The sequence below is a fragment of the Cynara cardunculus genome (genome assembly GCF_001531365.2).
Source record: "Cynara cardunculus var. scolymus isolate 2C chromosome LG 12, CcrdV1, whole genome shotgun sequence".
In the NCBI taxonomy this organism is placed as follows: domain Eukaryota; kingdom Viridiplantae; phylum Streptophyta; class Magnoliopsida; order Asterales; family Asteraceae; genus Cynara; species Cynara cardunculus.
The window spans coordinates 36,512,166-36,527,867 of record NC_037539.1 but is presented as its reverse complement, the minus strand read 5'-3'; the positions used below and the strand labels follow the sequence as shown (position 1 = coordinate 36,527,867).

The 15,702-nt window shown below is 35.6% G+C and overlaps 2 protein-coding genes across 2 annotated transcripts; one reads left to right on the top strand and one right to left on the bottom strand.

Moving 5' to 3' along the window:
• The first annotated feature begins 4,694 nt into the window (after positions 1-4,694).
• LOC112523239 (phosphatidylinositol/phosphatidylcholine transfer protein SFH3-like) lies at positions 4,695-9,072 on the top strand. Its single transcript, XM_025132761.1, has 11 exons — positions 4,695-4,830; positions 4,922-4,950; positions 6,090-6,173; positions 6,276-6,329; positions 6,569-6,646; positions 6,773-6,826; positions 7,398-7,457; positions 7,538-7,633; positions 7,880-7,981; positions 8,065-8,145; positions 8,694-9,072. The coding sequence occupies exons 1-11, from the start codon at positions 4,776-4,778 to the stop codon at positions 8,994-8,996; spliced, it is 996 nt and encodes a 331-aa protein (XP_024988529.1). The 5' UTR covers positions 4,695-4,775; the 3' UTR covers positions 8,997-9,072.
• A 253-nt stretch (positions 9,073-9,325) lies between these two features.
• On the bottom strand, positions 9,326-10,711 carry LOC112523876 (WEB family protein At5g55860-like). The gene has a single exon (XM_025133548.1). It carries the CDS (start codon positions 10,709-10,711, stop codon positions 9,326-9,328), a length of 1,386 nt encoding a protein of 461 aa, XP_024989316.1.
• Between the last annotated feature and the right edge of the window lie 4,991 nt (positions 10,712-15,702).

Below are 15,702 nucleotides of genomic sequence, written 5' to 3'. Positions count from 1 at the left end.
AATAAATTATACAAATTAATAAAAATATAAAAATCGTATAAAAATAATATTTTGAGGATAGTAAAATGAAAGTTTAAAAAATGTAAAATAAATAAATAAAATTTAAAAAATAAATAAAATGTAAAAAAGAGACTTATTTGATGTTTTAGAAGAGAATTAAGTTTTATTATGAGATCATTTTGGTAAAATATAAGTCTGTTTCACCTTGTTTTATGAGGTGAGGTAAGGGTGGAATAGATCTATTAACTCTATTTTTGTCTGTTCTATATAAAAAATCCTACTAAACATGAAATAAGAATCTATGTTCTATTTTATTTTATCTTGTTTAGTATACCAAATGCAATGTTATATACAAGAATGGACAAGTAGCCTGCAGATAATTTGGTCAAACCCAAAATTATAATCTGCAATTAATTGTAAAAAACAATGAAGATTGGTGGTGTGTCTATTTATAGAAATGGACGGTGGTGATGGCATTTGCCTTTTGTTCGAAAGATGGAGAACCACACGTTGACAAGAAAGAAGATACACCTTTTTATGATAGCTTTTTTTAAAAAGTGTTTGTTAAAAGCTGGTTAAGGGATTGTTTGTTTATTTTTAATAGCTTTATAAAAAAATAGTCTTTTAAATCGTTAAGAGGTGAATTTTATTTGATAAAAAATGTCTGTCTCTTAATGATTTTAAAACTCTCTGAATGATTTTATATCATGAGCCTCCTTTAACCATTTAGCTTCCTAATTTCATCGTAAACAATTATATTTCATTTTGTACTATATCATGAATAGGGGTGCTCAAAAATCCGACCAACCCGAAGCAACCCGATGTCTAATCGAGTTGTAAAATTTTCAAACCGTAGGTATTGGGTTGATATTGGGTTACTATTATTTGAACCCAACCCATACCGATGAACTCGATATCCTTTTATTTCTTGGATTTTATATAATTGTTGAATTTCTATTAATATATACATTAGACAATTGTATTATCATGTATGTTTTTCATATACACATATTTTCAATCTATTCATATATATGTTCAGTAACTATGAACATATATATGTAAATTGAAAAAATTAACTGAATGTGATATACGTAAGAAATATGAATAAGTTGTATCAAATGGTTGATGATGAAAAAAGAATTATGTGTAGATAAATAACATATTCAAGGTTAAAAGAATATTTTAATATACCAAAGTATCAACCCGACCAACCCGTACGGGTTGGGTTGGGTTGCACTTTGGTTTGGGTTAGGTTGAGTTAAGATTTTTCCAAACCGCAAGCATTGTGTTGAGTTGTTCAAATGTCTTCAACCCGATCAACTCAACCCATGAGCATCCCTAATCATGAGAGCCTCTTAATTATTCTAACCACTTAAATATAAGGAATATAATTGATTATTTTTTTGTATAAGACCCTCAAAACTTAATGATAAACTACCTTACGGGCGGACTTATTAAGGGTCAACTAGATTCTCGTGCTCTTGCTTAGTCGGAACATGCACCCACTTAACTTTGATGGGTACTCACAGGTATCAAATATGGGTGAAATGGTTTAGATAGTTATATTAAATTGCGACTGATTATCAGGTTAACAGATCCAATTCTATATATCTAGCAAATATTAAAATTTTCATCTTCTATATTTTGGTTCCAATAAGTTATAGGTTCGATTCTTAAAAATATTGAACTTTTCATCTTTTAAATTTTGGCTCCCGTGAGTCTTGCAATGTTATTCGTGCAAGAATGAAAGTTATGGTGAAAAGCGTAAAAAAAGATTTGAACCCCTGATCACTTTTAATATCATGTCCCCCCATTCATGAATTGCGTTTTAGAAGAGAATTAATCCGGTAACATCCCAGTGCACCTCATCAGTGTTGACATTTAATTAAGATTGATCCAAAGTTCTTAACTTCCTTTCTAACCAGAACCCAACACACCTTAACGAAAAACCAACCAAACAATCCCAAAAGCTGGTTTCAATAAGGTTAGAAAATCTTATAGCTTATGTTAATGTGCTTATAGATAAAAGCTTTGCTTGCAAGAAAGCTAAATAAAGCATTTGATAACATGAATGACTCTTTGGGTTATGAGGGCCATCCACTTCTACCAAAAGTAACTAAAAAAAACCCAAAATATACCATCAATTACTAGAAAACTTGATTGTTTTTCCAAAAGGAATCTTATGCCCATAGCCCATGAAACTAAAGTGATGCCATTTTGTCCATTGCTTTTGGTGCACTATTTTAGAATCCCATTTAATTAAATAAATTAAAAAAGTGGTTATTTTTCAAGTTGTGTGTTTCATCCCAAATTTGTTTATGGACATATTCTGTTTGGTACAAGACATCATTTCCCCTAAGTTAGGCCAGATTGGTATTCTATGTCTTAATATGATCAATGCAACATGTGAATATGTTGGCTGCATTTGTTCTTTTTTGTGGCAATGGAACTAACATCCACCAAATCATTCATAAATTCTAATGGAATTGAATGTTTAGATGGTTTGTAGCGTACAGATCGCGTGTTCTAGACGGGACGTGGGTGGTGTTACCAAAGGGGATTTGGTCTGGCGGTACTTGAGCTTCTTGCCTCCTAGGAGGTTAGGGGTTCAAAGTTCATCAATGGTGGGTTTCTTTGTTGCATTTGTCGTATATAAATTGTATTATATACTTCAAGAAAAAAGACATCGTCAAACTGGTCAGTTTTGACAAAAAGAAAAAGAAACATGAAGTAAATGGTTTTTAACGATTGCAAATTAGTCAAGGATTCTGTCAGGTTAAGAAATCACTCGGTTGAGAAATGATCTTTTTCAATTTCATGATGATGTTGAAAAATGATTATTTAATGATTTCTTTTTGCCAAAAGTTACGAGTTTGGAATTTTCCCTTGTTTCGAAGATGGATGCTGAATTGGATGGTATTTTACCAAGATTTTAAATGTCGTGGTGAAGTCAAACCTGAAGTGTTTAGAAGCCATGGAGAGGTCACGACATTTTCAAGGCATGGCTTATGACAACAAATATGTATATTATCTTTATGGGTTGGGTTTCAGTGAGAAGGAGAGTTAAGGTGAGAAGCGTAAGAAATGATCTCCACCCTTGAATGCACATTAGGATGAGATGCACCGAGATAATACCAGATCAATCCCTATATCAAACATCATTCGTGGGTGCATTTGAGATTAAATGTGATCAAGGGTCCAGATCCTTTCTTACACTTCTTACTTTAACTCTTATTCTCACACGATTCTTCGACTTATCTATATAGGGTTTAGTTTCGATCAGAATGAAAGTTATGGTGAGAAGGGTGAGAATGGATTTATACCCTTGGATCAATCATAATAGAAGAGAAACCCTAGATCAATACTAATGGGATGAATCAGATCAATTCCTTTATAGAGCGCAATTCATGGGTTGGTTTAGAACTAAAAGTGATCAAAGGTCCAAATCATTTCTTACACTTCTCATCTAAACTTGTATTCTCACACGATGTTTCGTCTATCTATATAATTATTCATACATACATGTTTTCTATTATTATTCAAAATCAAATATCATGTTACAAAAATCATCGGACATGCCACTTTTACGGGACGTAAGACAAAAACATTAAGCATGCGTTTGGTACACTGGACAAGACAAAATAGAGAAGAACAAGGATTTATTTCCACGTTTGGCAGAACTTTTATTTGGAACATACAAGAATTGAGTGGAACAAAATGGAATAGGCTTGTTCCACCCCCTACCCTATGGACAGGGAAAACAAGGTTAAACAAACTTATATTTTATCAATATGATATCAAAATAAAGTTTGATCAAAAAAAGGATTTTAGTTCAAGAATGAAATCTTGTTGGAACTGTTTGCAAGAATGAAATCAAAGGAATTGACGAGAGCAACCCTATTTTTTGCGTCAAAGATCTTACCATTTTCGAAGAACTGGAGTTCCAAATATCCTTGTTAAATAAGTTAAAATCGCTCCTCAAGTCGTGCTTGCATTTTATCTCTTCTAAAACATCAAATAGGTCTCCATTTTATATTTTATTTATTGTATTTTATATTTTTAAAACTTTCATTTTAATATATTTAAAAATATATATATTATTTTTACACGGTTTCTATATTTTTATTAATTTAATTTTTTTTATTAATAAAAATAATATGGGGTTAAAATAAAGATTGAAAACTACATAAACTTTTTATTTTGATGTTGTTTTAATTGTTCTGATGAAAACTTTATAATAATATATTTTGTTATACAAACAATCATTTTATTATAATTTAATAAATTATATAAAATAATCAAAATATATAAACAGTTCATTAAAGGTAAATTGATTATCCGACTTGTTTTGTTTTATTCAGCTTCAGCTTCTGATCTACCAAACGTTTAACAAAACTGTTGTTTTTATTCTGTTATGTTTTATCCCATTCGCTACCATGCTGTCTGAACACCACCAAATGCACCCTTAACCGTTGGAGGCCGTGGCCAAGACCATGACTATCTCTTTAGAACACGGCATTTACTAAAAAACGGGTCTATGACCCCGCCATTATTGACCCGACTTCTCTGTGGGTCTTGCCATGCCACCTGCTACTAATAAAGCAATGGAATCTGTCTCTTTCATTCACTAAAATTCAGAGAGAGGGAGAGAAGACCTATAAAAACCTTATGAACTTCAAAAAGGTCTCAATCTTTGAAGTCAATTTGTGAGTTTTCTTCGCAAAACCATCTGATACGCTTCTCTTGGTTTGGAACAACCATAATTAAGCTAACTAATGGGTGTTGTTTCACACGAAGCAATCAATCAGTTCAAGGTCTTGATGGACCAAGGTAGTGCGTAATAGAATCCCTCCTTTGAATTGATTGTTTCCAGTCTTATGATTTACTAATTTATGACCTTTTCTGGGGGAAATATATGCAGTTGATGAGCCTCTGAAAAGAACATTTCAGGTTAATTATCTTTCATCCTACACTTTTACATCCAATTCTGGTGTAATCTCATGCTGTTTTCAGTCGTATTTGATTCTGCAGCTATTCATGAACTCGTTTTCAACTTGAGTGAATGTGGATCCTTTTTTTCTTGTAAATGTGTATATGCAACTTATGATCTCTTATGTCGTTGTCTTTTTGCGAATATGTGGAACATGGGGTTTCCAACATAGGGGTTGGTTTCAGTAAGATCAGAAGTTATGGTGAGAAGCGTAAGAAAGAGATCTCTCCACCCTTGGATCAATCCTAATTGAATGTCTAACACTAATGCGGTGATGTACTGGATTAATTCCTTGTAAGTGCAATTCATGTGTGGACATGAGATTAAAAGTGATCAAGGGATACGATTCTTAACATAACTTCCTTTCTCACACGATCCTTCGCCTTCCAACATATATTGAACCGAAAGTGATCAAGTGTAAGCTGACCGGGACTCTAACAAGTCCTTCAATGGAGGGTAGATGGGCAAATATGTTAGTCTCGGGCAAAGATGTCCCTGATGGTAGACGTTGGTTCTGAAAATATGTACAAGGATTACTCTCTAAAAGAGCCGTTAGGAGAGAATGAGGTTCCAACATATATTGAAACAAAGTGTTCAACTCCAGTAGTGGAATGTGCAAGATAGTACCAGCTGGGTGAGCAGAGTCATGAAATAAAAAACAAGTCGTAGACAGAAATGGGCCGACACTGCTAACTGACCTCGTAAACTTGCTTGGAGTCATAGTGGCAARGGTCGTGAACTCTACTAAGTCCGTTCACAAGTCTCCTTTGGTCTTTTGACATGTAGATGTTCTATCTTGATTGAAAATTTAGGATTTTCTAAAGATAAATTCGGTTCATGTATACAAAAAGACTTGCTACCTTCTAAATCATAAATTAAGTCTCGATTCTTGTTTTGGTGTGTGATCTTTCTCTGATTATAGGACTCACCCGTTGCATCAATAAAAACCCTGTTGGTATGTTAGTGGAATTGATCGTCTAGTCTACTGCTGGATGGTGTTTGTTTTAACTTGCCTAGAGTGAAGATACCTTGCCTTATATGATATATTTTATCTTGTTTTAGAAAATTGCTAACCAAAGATTGCCTTCTTTGTCTACAGAATGTTCATCGGGGATATAAAGTCGAAACTTTGGAGCGATTTTTGAAAGCTAGAGACGGGGTTGTCGCCAGAGCCCACAAGATGGTTCCGTCTACGCCCTTTTGATTATATGTTTGTTTTCAGTTACAATTAAACACCTTTCTTTTTCTTTCAAAATTGATGGGAGAAACTGGCATGAATTTACAGTTGGTAGATAGCTTACACTGGAGGCTGCAGAATGGTATCGATGACATATTATCTGTAAGTGTCTTTTCCAAAATAAAATACCTCAATTTGTAGTTTGGTTCAAAATTACCAAATCACTATACAAGGAGCCTTCCTCTTTAGATGCCTTCTTCTGCATTGATTGTATAAAGGGATACTGTAACTTCCTGTCTTCCTTTCCAAAAGATCGATCCCCTTTCTGAATCATCAGTATTTTGTAGTTTAAATGAGTTTCATTAGAAAGGGGTTTAATCACTTGCAAGTTTTTTATGCAGAAACCCATAGCTCCTGCTAGTTTTTACCGAGGAGTGCGTGATTCTCAGCTGATAGGAGTGTCTGGTTATACAAGAGAGGTGCGTATTTGATGTTCCTTTTCTTCATGGATTTGATTAGAATCTCATTTAAGGTTATATACCTAAAAATCCTGTTAAAATCTTCATACGACTTTCACTCATATGTACTCATGGTGTTCATGACAGGGCCTTCCGGTATTTGCTATTGGTGTAGGTCTCAGCACGTACGACAAAGCATCTGTAAGACTTTAATATAGTAATTCTGGTGTTCCTTTCTTGCTCCCTTTTTCACAATTCTACAAGTGCTATAGATTGTTAGCTACATAAAGGGTTGGGTTTCTGTGAGAAGGGAAGTTATGGTGAGAAGCGTAAGAAGACCCTTGGATCAATCCTAATTGAATGTCAACACTAATGAGGTTCACCAAGATGCACCGGATCAATTCCCTTCTAAAGCGCAATTCATGGTTGGGCATTAAAAGTGATCAAGGGTTCAGATCTCTTCTTACGCTTCTCACCATAACTTCCCTTCTCACACGATCCTTCGCCGCTACATAAAATGGCACTTAAGTCTGTGTTTGGCGAAGTAGCCGATAAGCTAGTTGTTGGCAGAAAAACTAGTTGATAGCTAAAATGCTAGATATTGGCTAAGTTGGCCGATAAACTAGTCATGTTTGGTAAAAACTAGCTAATAAGCTAGATGATAATATAAAATGACTTAAAGGACATGTTGGCTAAGTTGGCCGATAAACTAGTTATGTTTGGATGGCTTAATATGTTTAACTTGTTATATAATTTTTTTTATTCATTGCAGGTCCACTACTATGTGCAATCACATATTCAAATTAATGAATATCGAGATCGTGTAATATTGGTGAGGATAACATGTCATGCCTTAGGTTTTATGTTCGTTGGCTCGTAAGATACTGTGCTTACACGTTCAATTTATTGTAGCCTGCTGCAACAAAAAAATATGGAAGATATATCGGCAAGTGCGTGAAGGTTTTAGATATGAGCGGCCTGAAACTTTCTGCATTGAACCAGATAAAGGTACATGCACGGAATATAAACAGTTTTACCATGAGGTTGACCTTGCATAACATACATGAGTTCTCAAGTTCGACATTTCATAGACCCTTTCTGTCAACAATCACAAATGCGAACCTAATTGATTGCTCGTATCATTATTCGCCTCTCGTTGTATTTGATGGTATCCCTTTGCATTCTGCATTTACTATTCTACGCTTGAAGTGGAGTAGCATAAAGTTAAATATCATCTGAATTCCATGGCTGCAGCTGCTCACAGCTATCTCTACTATTGATGACCTCAACTATCCGGAGAAGACGGTCACATATTATATAGTCAATGTTCCATACATATTCTCGGCTTGTTGGAAGGTAAGCTCCATACCATTTTGGCCATGACTTACAAGATTCATCAAAACTATGGTCTGTGAATAATGTTTTTCAAATATTTGCAGGTTGTAAAACCCCTTTTGCAGGAGCGGACGAAGTTAAAAGTTCACGTCTTGCAAGGATGTGGCCGTGATGAACTGTTGAAGGTGAGTTGTTTTTGCGTTTTCCTTTTCTGTTATCCCTACAACAAAACCGGTTTTATAGGACTCCATATTATGTCCAAGTGTCCAAATAGACTACTTAATAGGGCTTCAGTTTATAAAAACCACACAATTGTGCGTCCTAACAACTATTTTAGGACGATTTTGAAATATAATCTCCGTTTAGTCTTTTTATATGACATTATTTGAAAAAGGGTATTGTAACGACAAGTCTCCTGTCCAAATATGTTCTAACATCCTATTGTAACACCTTTATACAAAGACGCATGATTGTTTGGTCCTATAAAACAGTGTATTAGAACATTTAGACATCTTTCATAAAGCTGATTTTGTTGTAGTGATCTCTCCATCCAAATAGAATGAGATGTTGCACTCTGGACTTTCTTGGATGTTAGGAAACAGTTTCACTATTGGCAAATGTCTAAAGCTTAAAAAAACAGGCGTAAACCCCATTGCCCGTGTTAATTTCTGTATGTTAAATTTGTTTCTTGAAATCAAATATAACATTTGCTTCTATATAATCGTGCGTGTAGATAATGGACTATTCTTCCCTGCCTCATTTTTGTCGTGGCTCGTCGCGCCGTTCTGATGATACAACTGTAGATTGCTTCTCGTTTGACCATCCTTTTCATCAAGAACTATACAGATACATCAAGAAGCAATCTGGGACTCGTGAACCTACAAAACCACTGAAGCAAGGGTCGGTACACGTGGAAGTGCCCTTGGCAGACCCGAAAAAGGCAGAGTTGTGCAGAACCTTGGAATCTGAATGGAAAAAGTTTCAAAGCCAAGATGGTCTTACCAGTCGTGTACATGATATTAAAATCAGTGATTAGAATGTGCTAACATAGCTGTAATGATCATAAAGCCGTATGTTTGGCCTTGTAATTTGATGTGTTTTCTGGTTCTTAACTTCTACCCCCAGCACATGATGAAAAACAACAACGAAATCATGGAATTGCCATGTGATTGTACATTTACATATATATATATATATATATATATATATATATATGCTTTTGCACCCATCATAATAAAGATCTGTATCATCCTATTGTACCACTTTTTGTTGTACATAGAAGATCTGTCATTCATTTCCTGAGCATTTAAAGTTCAACATTCAGATAGGTGTGATTTGTCATTTTTCTAGTTTCAAGAAAAAAGCCTATGCAACACCATCATTCTGTTCCTTGTATCTCCACTTTCTGAGTTCACTTTCTATTGCCTGTTTTGCTGCCTCCGCCATCTCAGCCATCTTTAAAGCGTCACAAAGTGCAGCTTCTATTTCTTTAGTTTCTTCCATACTCTTTTCCAGCTTCATGAGAGTTTGTCGCTCTTTTTTCTTAATGGTTTCCACCTGAGCCATAGCAGTTGCCACTTTTGCATCAGCTGCTTTTCCTGCTTCTTCGGCTTTCTTGCTCAAAGCTTCATACTCTTGATTCGTTAGCCTGATCTTGTTATCGTTAGCTGAATCCGTAGCAGACCCAGAATTCTTTGAAGTCCTTTTACGTATTTGATCGTTTGCTAGCTGTTCTGCTGCTTTTGCCTTTTCGAGCTCTCTCAGAGCAGTCTCTAGCTTTTCTTCTGCTTCTTTGTTGGCAGCCTCAGAATGTTCAGCTTGTCTCGCAAGGGTATCTGCTTGTTTTTTGAGCTCTTCTTCTTCTTTTTTCGCCTTTTCTGCTTCAGAAATCGTCTCTTTTATCTTTAGTTCTAGTTCCTTGATACTATTTGTCGCTTTTGTTAATTCTGTCGTTGCCTCTTCGATTTCCTGTTTAAGTTTGTCTAATTCGACTTGCTGTTGCTCCCTCTTTGCGTCATCTCCCTTCAACAAAGATATATCCTGCTTCACATTCTCGAGCTCTTGCTTCAGTGTTTCCACCACGGCTGCAAGTGAAGCTTCTTCTTCTTTTATATCTTCAAATCGCCTTTTGGCTTCTTCGACCTCTAATTTGGCGTTTTCTAAAGTCTGCATATCTGCAGCTCGCACCTCCGTTAACTGTTCTTCTAACACATTAATGGCTTCGGTTGTTTCTTCAAGTTTTTGTCCTAAACTTCTAAGTTCTGATACTTCACTTCCTTTTCTCAAAGACTGAATTTTTAAGTCAATCTCTTCTTTAGCTTTTCTGATTGGCTGTATTCGGGCTTCTTTTTCGTCAATAACATTCAAATGCTCTTCATGAGCTTTCTCGGAAGCAAGTTTCACCCGATGAAGGGTTTCACGCATGTTCTCGACTTCTTTGGCGAGTTCAACCATTTTCTCATGGTTGACTTTTGCAGCATGTTGGGCATCTGCAGCCTGTTGAAAAGCAGCCAACTTAGCTTCTAAGGCGGCATCGAAATCTTGTTTAAGGTTAGTGAGCTCTTGCTTGATCGAAATAAGTTCGTTAGCGGATGTTTTATACTGCATTCGTTCGTTGTCAACATCATCTTTCCAACCATCGTTACTGATCACTTCGCTTTTGTTGCTGGATCTTAACAATTCTAGTTCTAGAGCTCGAGCTTTTGCAGCCTCTGTCTTTTCAATCGCTGCTTGTTTTCCTTCACTTATCATCTCGAGCTTGTTTGTTAACTCATGCAACGTCTCGTTTGCCTTTTCTAACTCACGACGTGCTTGCGCTTTTGTACTTTCCGCATTTTTCAGAAGCTCCTTATACTTGTCCAGTTCCTTAAGGGTCCAATGTAGCTGTGTCTCCTTCTCCAACACCCTCTGTCATCACAAGTTCAACACCAACATACAGATTCTTGTTACCAACAACTGTGTGTCATATCTATCAAAAGATAAACTAACGATTCCTATCGACCAAATTGGACACGAAAATAAATCGTTCTATAATCACGACACGTTTTAGACGTGTCTAAAAGACTAACAGAATGATTTACGACACTAATAAGACGATTTTTCAGATGTGTCTAACAGATCAACTTTGTCATAGAATTTGCTTAATGGTCTTGCATTCTAAAAGAGAGCGAAAACCGAGTAACAAGAATTGAACAAAGAATCCTACCTCATCACCCGATTTACTTCTAGATTTCCGGAGGACGGGCTTTCCTGATTTTGGTGATGCTTCTCCGAATAAATTAACAGCGGCCTTAACGGATTGGAAAGGTGCTTTTGTATCGATCTCTCCAACCGCTGCTGCATTCGGCGACGAGCCTGGAGACCCCGGATCTTTTGGTGGTGTTCTTTGAGAAGTTGCAACAGTATTACGAGTTCTTATTTGAAAACCAAACATTGTGTCCTGAATATCCACTTACCTTCAATCAGCCATATATATATATATATCTATATAACGTAAATCCAAAAGAAGCTAGCAAATACCCACCACCAAGACATCAATCAATCAATATATATATATATATACACACAACACACACATACATACATGCATGCATGCATGCATAAATCAGAAGGTTTAGCAGGTGATGCATACTTTTTGGGAAAGCAATCAAATTGGATGGGCTGTTGCTTGTTGGTGGCTCAACTTTTGTGGCTCAGATGATGAAAGTTTTCAGCTTTTTTTTTTGTGGTTTTTGTGATGATGTTTCAGTTCACCATTGGGAAAAAGAAGGCAGGAGAAGAGAAGAAAAGAAATCAAGATTCTCTCCCTTTTGGCTGAATCAGGAAGGTTGAAATGGGAGAGATCTGATTGTGGGAAATGAATAACAGAAGGATGGTGAAAGAGGGTCAGCCTGCTTTTGTGGGAAACATAACATGAAGGGGCTCAAAATGTGGTTTTTTAGGGTGATTGAGAAAGGGAAAAGCAAAGAGAGAGATAGATGGTGTTACTTACTATATTTAGAAACCTAGAGTCTTTTATTCAACTCTTTCTATTTTTGTGCTTTCAAAGAAACTTTGCGAAGGGAGAGGAGGATCATGAGGTTTTGGAGCCATTCTCGGATGATATATCACACCGTTGGTTTGGTTTGCTCAGAATCTGGATATAGTCCCTCTTTCAAAATAAGTACATCCAACGTCCTCGTGGTTTGCATTTTGTTCCAATCCGGTCCCTAACACTACCTTTAAATCAAACCCGTTGACACATGGGTAAATCAGTCAATTTACCTAATCGTTAGAAATCTTTTTTAAAACATTATTTAGATAAGGACAAGGGTCCAACCCATTAAAGTAGTCATTTTCAGGACCGAGTTCAACTCTTAGTCATTTATCTCCGTGGATCATCGATAAGTCACTACCTCTGCAAGTGACACCTCCGTGACTTGTGGAGGTCACTAAAAGACAAAAAAAAAAAGTTCACTTTTTTGACTTGCAGACCCTTTAAAAATTCAAAAAGAAAATAGTATTGGCCCATCTCTCGTGAGTGGCATGGTGGGTAGTAAGTATAACACGAAATAGGCTACAATAAATGGCAAATCATGTAAGTATACATAGTTCACTAATATCGTTTAAAACAAGTAATGATGATAAGTATTTACCAAATATCGTTCCACATAGACAATTACAATCAAAGGGTGAGAAAGTCAGCCTTAGAAGAGGATTTCAGAGGGTGAATTCGAAGCAAATAGTTTTGGTGGGATTCTTTAATAACTACAATGATATAACGAGTAAGAAAAGAAAGCATGAGTGTAAGATCCGGTTGAGATTTCAACGCAAGTGCAGCAGAACCTTACCTACAACAACTTTAAGGTTTGTTGCAGCCATAGTTCTCAACATCATATTACTGGATTGAACAACCTTCTTTCAAAGTGCACTTAGACACTTGCTAGCAGTACCCTTATTGTATCAATAATTAGTACAAATATGAGTTTGGTACTAGACTTATCCTTCTTTCTATGTAGATATGATGTACCAGTTGTTGCAGTAAGCTGCAACATTCTACAACTCTTTACTTCTTTTTGTTTATGTTGTCTTCTATATAAGGTCAACTCATTTAAGTGAAACAACATGTGTTAATTTGTCAAAAAAAATATTTAAATGAAATATCAACAAGTGAAGTGAATAATGGAGTTGATAATACGGTAAAAGCAATTACCACATGCACGGTTGGCTTAATCGCTCACCCTTCACTTACACCCAAGTTATGGTGTAAGAAAAAGGAATAGGGGAGAGAAATACAAAGCGTTTGAAGAGAGATTCACTCAAAAACCGGGCTAATCCTCTTTGTTGAGTGAACTCAACGAGACAAACCATTATATTGTTCTTTGAAGGTAGAAACACACACTACAACAAAATCGGGTTTATAGGTCACCCTCAAATTCTAAGTGTCCTCATAGACCTCTTTATAGGACTTAGTTTATAGGACCAAAAAAAATAAAGTGTCCTATCTAAAGGTGTTGTAATAAGTTTATATGACGTTTTTTGACGTCGTAATAAGCTTTTTAGGACACTTTTAATATAAAGTGTCCAATTATCAACTTTATAGGACACTATTTGAAAAAGTGTCATATAAAAACAAGTGTCCTATAAAAAACTGAGTTTATAGGACATTTTCTCAAAAGTGTCCTATAAAGTTGCTAATGCGACACTTTGAATTAAAAATGTTCTAAAAAACTTGTTAAGACGTCCAAAAGAATCATATAAACTTATTACAACACCTTTAGATAGTTTACTTTATTTTTTTGGTCCTATAAACTAAGTCCTATAAAAAGGTCTATTAGAATTTGAGAGTGTCCTATAAACCCGATTTTGTTGTAGTGACACTGTATGAACACTTGATTACAGAAGATTTGAATACCTGAAAAACGAACTCAACTTGTAGCTATGAATCCGCACCATAATGTGGATGCTAGTTGGACGTATCACAAACGCTTACCGGAGTACGGATAATACTTGTGTTGTATACATGGCATCATAGTCTTTCTTTGATTTTGAAAATCAAGAAAATATGCAGTATCGAGAAAGACTGCAAATAGAGTGTATTATAGAAACTTGTGTTTGAAATCGTCGGTTATTTTTTGAAAGCTCCCTTGAATATGTATAAATGAAGAGAGAGTGAATGTATGAGCGTTAGGAGTTGTAAGATTGTGAGAGCTTCTGCGAGTCTTACAAAAGAGTGACATAAAATGTAAAAGGTATTTGTATAATCRTRAAAATTGTCGATTTCATTGTTTATTTTAATGAATTTTTTTCATGATATTATCTGATATGATGAAATTGTTTCAAATAATTCATTTAAAATAGTTATGAACAATGTGAAAAATATAAGAATCAATAAATGGTTAATTGACCGGATACATCATAAGTTCAAACTTATTACCTCAATGATACATACTAACATGAATCATACTCAAGAAAGGCATACAATTCGTAAACAAGATATCTGTCATCAACCGAGTTAACAATCAACTTATGAACTAATTTAGAAACAAATCAAATTATTTAAAAGCAAAAAACAACAGTTTTATTATCAATAATCCTCCAATCGTAATAAGACATAATCCAAAATTGACGCATGACGCAATGTAAGATTGGTTCGGCGAAACACAACGAAACGATAACATTTCAAGGAGTTGGAATACTGACTACTCTTTCAATTCGGGGCAATTGCGTGAGTCATGTCCGGTACGTTGGCCACAGTTCGCACATTTTCGCCGTGGTTTTTTGCTTGCAGACTGTATTTTCTCAGACATACTTACCAACCTATTACCAGTACCACAACCCTTGTTCCTTATTCCAGATGGTGGTAGAATGTCCACGTCGTCCGGTATGGAAACACCAAGATGATCTCTGATAGCATCCAGCTTTCGTTGCGATGGGTCTTCATATGGTACTTGTTTTTCGATATCAACCATRAATTTGTCGAGCGTCTGCTCCAACCTAGAMAATAGGGATTTATCATTCCGGGCGATGYTTATTATGTCGTCRACTTTGGAATATACATCAATTATGTAATTATCCTTCTCCGCATCCACCTCACCGTATCGAACTCTAGCGGATTGTAACTGGACAGAAACTAATTTTTGTTTCCATCGACGTAAAATGTATTGGTTCGGAATATTGTCAACTTTATCGTTTATTAGAACCTTAAATAAATGACGACACAGATACCCGTTACGCGTGAATAGATTGCACTCGCATTCGACCGTGTTGACTGAGTAATTACGGAACACCTACAATAAATACATTTGCTTTCGATAAAACAAATATGTGACGTTTAACGAGAAAATTTTAAAAACAKTAGCTTCTATGTAAGGAATATGTTACCCGATACGTGGWGCTGACAGATGATTTCTTGTTCTTRTRGCTTATGATAAACGTCTTGAGATCACCCCGACATTCAATCGTCTCTATACCACAGAACCATACTGCCTTATTTATTTCCTTTTGGATGTCAAAGAAGACATTGCGACTGTATATACTCGATGCGTGACTTTCTAAACGCAACGGAGTAAACAATTTTGGATAAGTTGTCTGCGTTATTGTTTCATGCACAGCTTGTCTATATCTTTGTTTCTCTATAGCAATGTCATAATTATTAAGGAACTGAACCAAATCATACCAATATGATTTGTATATGTTAATATACGAATTCGAACTCTCGGATCTTGATGTTGTTTTCATAAGACCAGACATCGGTGTGTCCT

Excerpts from the sequence above, each read along its gene's own strand:
- LOC112523239 (XM_025132761.1), top strand. The coding sequence starts at position 4,776 with ATGGGTGTTGTTTCACACGAAGCAATCAATCAGTTCAAGGTCTTGATG. Across the intron at positions 6,827-7,397 it reads GCACGTACGACAAAGCATCT|GTCCACTACTATGTGCAATC; the intron begins GTAAGACTTTAA and ends TATTCATTGCAG. Across the intron at positions 7,634-7,879 it reads CTGCATTGAACCAGATAAAG|CTGCTCACAGCTATCTCTAC; the intron begins GTACATGCACGG and ends CCATGGCTGCAG.
- LOC112523876 (XM_025133548.1), bottom strand. The coding sequence starts at position 10,711 with ATGATAAGTGAAGGAAAACAAGCAGCGATTGAAAAGACAGAGGCTGCA.